This window comes from Rhinopithecus bieti, unplaced genomic scaffold (genome assembly GCF_001698545.2).
Source record: "Rhinopithecus bieti isolate Rb0 unplaced genomic scaffold, ASM169854v2 scaffold_24263, whole genome shotgun sequence".
NCBI lineage: Eukaryota > Metazoa > Chordata > Mammalia > Primates > Cercopithecidae > Rhinopithecus > Rhinopithecus bieti.
In genome coordinates this window covers 187,649-195,781 of record NW_016811410.1, presented here as the reverse complement: position 1 = coordinate 195,781, position 8,133 = coordinate 187,649, and the positions used below count along the sequence as shown (strand labels likewise).

The 8,133-nt window shown below is 45.5% G+C and overlaps 1 protein-coding gene across 1 annotated transcript in view; it reads left to right on the top strand.

Annotated features, from left to right (window-relative positions):
- LOC108543358 (scavenger receptor cysteine-rich domain-containing protein SCART1-like) overlaps positions 1-2,032 on the top strand; it is a 14,226-nt gene extending 12,194 nt beyond the window's left edge. Inside the window, exons 11-12 of the mRNA XM_017893789.1 lie at positions 608-763; positions 1,254-2,032. Coding sequence (XP_017749278.1) covers positions 608-763; positions 1,254-1,375 — 278 coding nt within the window. The 3' untranslated portion in view covers positions 1,376-2,032. The remainder of the gene's footprint in view (positions 1-607; positions 764-1,253) is intronic.
- The last annotated feature ends 6,101 nt before the right edge of the window (positions 2,033-8,133 follow it).

Sequence of the window (8,133 nt, the reverse complement as noted above, 5' to 3'; positions counted from 1 at the left end):
GAGTCTTGCTCTGTCGCCCAGGCTGGAGTGCCATGGCCGGATCTCGGCTCACAGCAAGCTCTGCCTCCCGGGTTTACGCCATTCTCCTGCCTCAGCCTCCTGAGTAGCTGGGACTACAGGCGCCCACCACCTCACCTGGCTAGTTTTTTTGTATTTTTTAGTAGAGACGGGGTTTCACCGTGTTAGCCAGGATGGTCTCAATCTCCTGACCTCGTGATCCACCTGTCTTGGCCTCCCAAAGTGCTGGGATTACAGGCTTGAGCCACCGTGCCCAGCCACTTAGGGCTCATTTTATTGGCCAGAGAGAGTGGCAGACATCTGCATCAGCCTCCAGCCCTCAAGACTGAGCTGAACCCTAGAAGGTTCCCCCAGGCAGCACACTGGGGCTCACCGGGAAGCATCATGTGGTTGACTGACAAGGGGTGGTGGCCAGGGATGGGAGGGCACTGGGGGTCTGGCTGTACTCCTGTGGCCCCTGCATCCTAGCCAACAGCCTCCTGCCTCTCTGCTGCCTGGATGGGGTTCCCGCCTGGAGTTACTGCCCTCCCTTGCCTGTGGCCACGTCCACACTGAGGGCCTGTGTGTGACCATGTTCACCTTGCCTCAGGTCTGGGAAGATCTGAGGCATCTCCTGAAGAAGCGATCTATGATGTCATTGGGGAAATGCCGCTAGCAGGACTGTACGAGGAAATCGTGGAGGCCGAGGCCATGCCCCAGGATGAGGAGGACGCAGGTGTGGTGAAGGTGGACACAGAAACAGCAGGTGGGTTTGTGCTCCAGCTCAGGGGTGAGCTCTGGGGTGGGCTGTGGATGCTGACCACAAGATGCAGTGGAAAGGGACTCTGACCACAGGAGCCTGGCTTCAGAAGGCTGCTGACCACAGGGCTCATGGATGCAAGGGGACCCGTGAGCAGGGGAGAGCAGGGCCACACTAATGAGGGCAGAGTCAGTGGCTGGAGTCCCCATCGGAGAGGCCTGCCCCGGGGTGGGAGAAGAAGGCTGTTGGGTACGCTGGGAGCCGTGGGTCTGGCAGGGACCTATGCTGCAGCTCACTCAGACTCAGTTTCCTCACCTGTGGGAACTGCGCTGCTGTTGCAGGTGCTTGAGGTGCTTCAATGTCAAGATGCCTTGAACGTTGCCAGGTGCTTTCTGTTTGACATGTTTATGCGTCTCCATCTTATGGGCTTGCCAAATGTGCTTTGGGGACAACTTGCACATGTGCCGATTTGGTCATGTGGTATCTCCTGCGCCAGTTTCAGGGGAGGCGTCTAACCTCCTGGAGGGACAGTCTACATGTGCGGAGGGAGGAACCAGCAGACCCGTTTCTCAGGGATATGATGAGGCTGCGTTTCCGCTGGAGGAGATGACATTGTAAAGCACCCTGAGGAGGAGATCCACCAGCTGGCTGTCGAAATCACAGCTCTTCATTCTCTTGTACAATTGTAGTGGATTTTGTGAGAACGTCTTGGATGAATTTCTCTTGCAATGTCCTCCACATCCGTATAAAATCCAGTCTTTCCAGGCCCTGCCTGGCTCTAACCCCCATCCCCTTCGAGGGCCATCTGCTGTGGACGGTTGGGCTGGGTAACCTTCAGATTTCTCACACATTATAGCAAATGCAAATATGTACAGAAATCAGTGGTTACGTTTGTGGTTTAGAGACACATGGTGCCATCTTCATCTTCTGCACCCAGCAGTGCGTTGCAGAGCTTCTCATGCCAGAACATTCCTCTTTTTCTTAAAAACTATTCTTAATTGAATCCAAAGTATCTTTTAGATATCTACTTGTGTAATCATGTCATCCGTGAATATTCAGATTTATCTTCTCCTTCCAATCCATGTACCTTTAATCTCTTTTTCTGTGCTTTATTTTGTGGACTGGGACCCTTCAGTCCAGTGTTGAATAGAGGTGGCCAATGGGGATCTTGTCTCATTCATGGACTCAGAGCAAACGTGTTCCACATTTAATTTCACTATTAAATATAATATTTCGTGTTCGGTTTTGTAGACGCTATTTATCAGATCAAGGAAAGCCCAGTCTATCCCTAATTTGTTAAGGGTTTTGCTTTTATCATAAATAAGTGTTGACTTTTATGAAATTCTTTTGGTATCTATTAAGATGATAGATGATTTGATTTTCATATGTTACATTAACCATGGGTTAAACAAACTTACCTTTATCATGATATATTATTCTTTTGTATTTCACGGGAATTAGTTTGGTAATACATTGGGTCAATGTTTAAAAAAGAAAATGATGTGTGATTTTTTTCTTTTGTTGTAGTATTTCTGTTTAATTTTGCTACAAGGATTATTCAGGTACCATAAGAGTTAGGAGTATATTCTCTTTTAAAATATTTGCTAATTTAGGCTCCCACCAAGAGTTTAAAAGTGTTCCTATTTCTCCACATCCTCTCCAGCATCTGTTGTTTGCTGACTTTTAATAATCACCATTCTAACTGGCACAAGATGGTATCTCATTGTGGTTTTGATTTGCATTTCTGTAATGACCAGNTTTCTGTGCTTTATTTTGTGGACTGGGACCCTTCAGTCCAGTGTTGAATAGAGGTGGCCAATGGGGATCTTGTCTCATTCATGGACTCAGAGCAAACGTGTTCCACATTTAATTTCACTATTAAATATAATATTTCGTGTTCGGTTTTGTAGACGCTATTTATCAGATCAAGGAAAGCCCAGTCTATCCCTAATTTGTTAAGGGTTTTGCTTTTTATCATAAATAAGTGTTGACTTTTATGAAATTCTTTTTGGTATCTATTAAGATGATAGATGATTTGATTTTCATATGTTACATTAACCATGGGTTAAACAAACTTACCTTTATCATGATATATTATTCTTTTTGTATTTCACGGGAATTAGTTTGGTAATACATTGGGTCAATGTTTAAAAAAGAAAATGATGTGTGATTTTTTTCTTTTGTTGTAGTATTTCTGTTTAATTTTTGCTACAAGGATTATTCAGGTACCATAAGAGTTAGGAGTATATTCTCTTTTTAAAAATATTTGCTAATTTAGGCTCCCACCAAGAGTTTAAAAGTGTTCCTATTTCTCCACATCCTCTCCAGCATCTGTTGTTTGCTGACTTTTTAATAATCACCATTCTAACTGGCACAAGATGGTATCTCATTGTGGTTTTGATTTGCATTTCTGTAATGACCAGTGATGATGAACTTTTTTTTCATATGTTTGTTGGCTGCATAAACATCTTCTTTTGAGAAGTGTCTGTTCATATCCTTCACCCACTTTTTGATGGGGTTGTTTGCTTTTATCTTGTAAATTTGTTTAAGTTCCTTGTAGATTCTGGACATTAGCCCTTTGTCAGATGGATAGATTGCAAAAATTTTCTTCCATTCTGTAGGTTGCCTGTTCACTCTGATGACCCATCTGTGACAGACTGGATAAAGAAAATGTGGCACATCTACACCATGGAATACTATGCAGCCATAAAAAAGGATGAGTTCATGTCCTTTGCAGGGACATGGATGAAGCTAGAAACCATAATTCTCAGCAAACTAACACAGGAACAGAAAACCAAACACTGCATGTTCTCACTCATAAGTGGGAATTGAACAATGAGAACACATGGACACAGGGAGGGAAACATCACACACTGGGGCCTGTCACGGGGTGGGGGGCTAGGGGAGGGAGAGCGTTAGGAGAAATACTTAATGGGTTGATGGGTGCAGCAAACCACCATGGTACCTCTAGACCTCTGTAACAAACCTGCACATTCTGCACACGTATCCCAGAACTTAAAGTGTAATAACAAAAATTTGCAAGAGTTTATTTATGTAGCATTGGTTTTATTTCTTCTTAAACGTTTGGAAGAATTCGCTAGTAAAGCTCTCTCTCTAGGCTTGGAGTTTCTTTTTTGGGAAGGTTTTTTTTTTCCAGATTTAATTTTTTAAAATAAATAATTGAAGTATTCAGATTCTCTCTTTCCTATTAGATCTGCTTTGTTCAGTTCTTTTTAAAATGAATTGGTACATTTAATCTAAATTTTCAAGTTTGTCAGTATAAATTTGTTGGTAGTGTCTTTCTACTAGTCTTAATGTCTACAAAATCTGTAGTCTTACGCATTTTTCAATCCTGATAGTGGCAATTTATCTCTTCTCTCCCCCCACCCCCTTTTTTTTTTTGAGACCAAGGTCTCACCATGTTGCCCAGACCAGACTCAAACTCCTGGGCTCTAGCCATCCTCCCTCACAGCCCCCCGCACAGCTGGGACTCTGGGCGCTCTGCTGTTCTTGACTGGTGCTGCTGGTGGCTTATTCATCTCATTAGTCTTTTCAAGGCATGTGGAGCTTGTGCTTTTGGTTTTCTTGATTTTTCTTAGTGAACATCTGCCTTCTAATTCATTTCTTTCTGGTCTCATCTTTGTGATTTCCTTCTGCTTATTCTAGCTTTTTTATATGGACATTCAGATTGTTTATGTTCAGCATTTTTTTCTTTTTTAATGCATATATTTTAGGTTATAACTTTAGCATGGCTTTAGCTGCGTTCCAAGAGTTTTGATATGTTGTGATTTTGTTTTAATAGGTTTATTGGGGTATAATTAGCATACAACAAACTTCACATATTTAAAGAATACATTGCAGTAAGTTTTGACATGTGCATACACCCCTGAAAGGATCGCAGCGTCTATGAGAATGGATGCATCCATCACCCCCAACGTTTTTCATCTATGTTTGAATGTCTGTCCTGTCCCTTCCTGTGCCCTGTTCGCACTATTTGAATTTTGTGTAAATGGATTATATAGCACGTACTCTTTTTTGGGGGATGAGAGCCTAGCTTTTTTCACTCAGCACATTACTTGCGATTCATCCATGTGGTGAGAAACCATAGTTCATTTCTTCCTCTTGGTAAATAGCGCTCCATTGTGCTGTTCACCTGTTCACTTGTTGATGGACATTTGCATTGCTTAAAGTTTTGGGCTATTGCAAAAAAAACTGCCACAAATATTCATGTACGAGTCATTACAGGGACATGTGCTTTCATTTCTCTTGGCTACCTAGGAATGGAATGACTGTACGGTAGGTGCAAGTTTAACATTCCACCCTTTCTGGAGTGGCTGCATCATGTTAGATCCCCCAGTAACCTCTGAGTGTTCTGCTTCCTCCACAAGGTTCCAACACTCGGTTGATAATGTTTGACATTCTAGCAGATATACAGTGCTGTGTCCTTGTGGTTTTAATTTGCATTTACCTAAGGACTAACGATGCTGAACACCTTTTCATGTGCTTACTTGCCATCTGTAGATATGCCCTGTTGAAGTGTCTGTTCACAATGTTTGCTCATGCTTTCTTGGGTTGTTTGAGTTTTGAGCATTCTCATGAGGTCCTCTGGGGTGGTCCTTTCCCAACCGTGGCCCTGGTACTGAGGGGTCCTCCCCACAACAGGAACACAGGAAGCAAGTGTTCAATCCAGTCCTGCAGGGTGGCCTCAACCAGGCCCAGATGTGGGCATGGGGGCCAGGCCACACTAAGCACCCAGAACCCCTCTGTACCCTGTTTCTGATGGCACCAGCCCCCAGGTTGAAACAACGGGCAGAGCTTGTCTGTTTGGTCGTTTGCTGCCTTAACAGCCCACTGAGCACGGCTCAGTGCCAGCTCTCTGACAGTCTGTAAACAAGGTGGAAGAGGCTCAGGGAGCTCCTCATGGAGGTCAAAGACAATTAATGAACAAACCAGAAAAGGGACAGACGATGATGCAAACAGTACATGCTGTGTGGAGATTTACAGTGGGGAGATGAGAAGGAGAGAGCCCCGGCGACCACTTTGAGTTGGGCCCTGTCTCAATCCTCTTGTGACCTTTAGACCAAGGCTTTATCGATGAGGTAGGACCAGACATGCAGAGCCTGGAGCAGGGAGGAGCTGGGTGCCCACAGAGGCAGGAGGATGGTACGAGGCAGGCCAGAGAGCGCAGCAGGCCCCGAGGACACACAGGACCTGCTCCGTCTCACCTCCTCTGCAAGGTGTGGGTTCCCCACGGACTAAGACAATATCCTTGCCTCTCCAAGGGTTAACATTCTTTTTAAATATGCATAGGATATTTGAAAAACCTGATCATGCTTCAATTCTCATGTTTAACTGAAAAAGACTGAGATGACACGTGCAGCATGTGTGTCACGTTCAGCTCACAAAAGACCGGTCAGTGTGGGCCCCAGCGTTTGTTGCTGGATATGCACTGGGCCACAGGAAAGTCTCAGCCAGGTTTCAAAAGTAGACCCAATCTAGCCATGCCCTTTGACTGCAAGTCCACACAGAATTGATAACACAAGGATGACTTTTACAATGAACAATCTTGACACTTAAACACATTCATTCAAGTAATTTGGTCAAAGAGAAAGTCAATATTGATATTACAGACCATGTAGAAATCCACAGTCGCAAGGTCACTGCTCTCAGTTTCTGGGGTCTGCATAGTTGGAAGCATTTCACTGTCTCCTCTGCGTGAAGTTTATCTTGGTGTCCAGCCTGAGGGGGAGTTTCTGCCTGAGTGCCTTGCAGGGGGCTCGGCTGAGGAGGCCAGGAAGGGGATCCTGGGCTGAGGGCAACTGGAGGCTGGGTCCCCCTGCCAGGCCACAGGCCAGCGAGGGGTGCAGATTTGTGGCCACCCCTCCTCACAAGTGAGAAACGAATTATAGTCGCAAAATACGCAGGAATAGCTGATCGTGCTAAACCGGACGAGAGCCTGTGTTCAGGGCTGCAACTTTATATCGCACACATTTATTACTGTGACTTCTGTTAATATTTTCAATATTTTTAAAAAAAGAATTAAAACATATTACTATTTTGAGTTCATGACCAGAAACACAAGAGTCCCAGCAGGAGGCAGGTGGCAGGCCAAGAGAGGGGCTGAAGAGAGTTTAGTGAAGGGGCTGTCAGAGGGTGGAGCAGGGTGTAAGGAGATTACCCTGGCATCCCCTGAAGTGTGAAGTGAGGGCTTCACCGGGGTGGTGGGAGGCCGACTGGGCTCTGAGGAGAAAACCAGCACTGCCCAGAAAGGGGCCCAGCAGGAAGGGAGCCCGTGGCCACTGCCTTGTTGTTTGGCCTCCTGGCAGTGCTGGGCGAAGGGCAGAGCCAGTGTCCGAGGGCAAGACAGACGTGTCCCAGGGCAGAACCCCGAGCTCCTCAAACCTGGGGAGGACGGTGGATACAGGAGAGGTCCGTGAAGGTGCCTGAGTGACTGATTCCCACCTCCCTGGAGCTATGGAGTGAGCCTGCTGGATGTGTCTGGATTTATGATGGTGTCAAATGTGTTGAAACTATTACCGCATTTTGATTTGTATAAGAAAGAATTCCAGCCACAACTGTCCACTTTTATCTCATTTCATTCTCTAGTTTTGAATTCTGTTTTTCTCTAGAGATCATGACTAAATGGAATCCCAGGGATTTTTAACATAGCGACTGTGAGATGGGAAATGTTTTACAGGGAACATATCGGTCCCCAAGGACTGAAACTTGGCTCAGTCGCGCAAACACAATTAACACCTGGAGCCCCCACCCCGGGCAGCCCCGGGACCCCAGCTGGGGTGGACCCACCTCCTACCTCACAGGTAGAAGAAAGCGTAAAGCCTGATTATTTCATTCAACTGAATAAAGAAAGTTCAGCCTTTTTCTGGCTGTGGCTCTAGGGCTCCCAGCCCCTCCTGGCCCTGAAGGAGAAGGGTGGGTGGGATGAGAACAGCTGCTCACCTCAGTGGGGAAGGGCCCTGCCTGAAGAAGTGGGCTCTGGGGCCTTCCCTTCACACCTGCTAGTGGTGGGACCTTGGACACCTTTCCTGACCTCCCTCTGCCTCAGTTTGCACACCTAAAAAATGGGGTTATTACTAGGATGAAGGTTGCTGTTGGGTTTAAAGGGATTCGAAGAACGTTCTGCACATTGTGAGCTCCATAGGAGTGGGCTCACCTCCTTCTCCTTACTGTCATCACTGTTGTTCATAGATTATTATTTTATTCTTCTTACTGGCATTACTGTTGTTCATAGATGATGATTTTTTTTTTATTATTATACTTTAAGTTCTAGGGTACATGTGCACAACATGCAAGTTTGTTACATATGTGTACATGTGCCATGTTGGTGTGCTGCACCCATCAACTCATCAGCACCC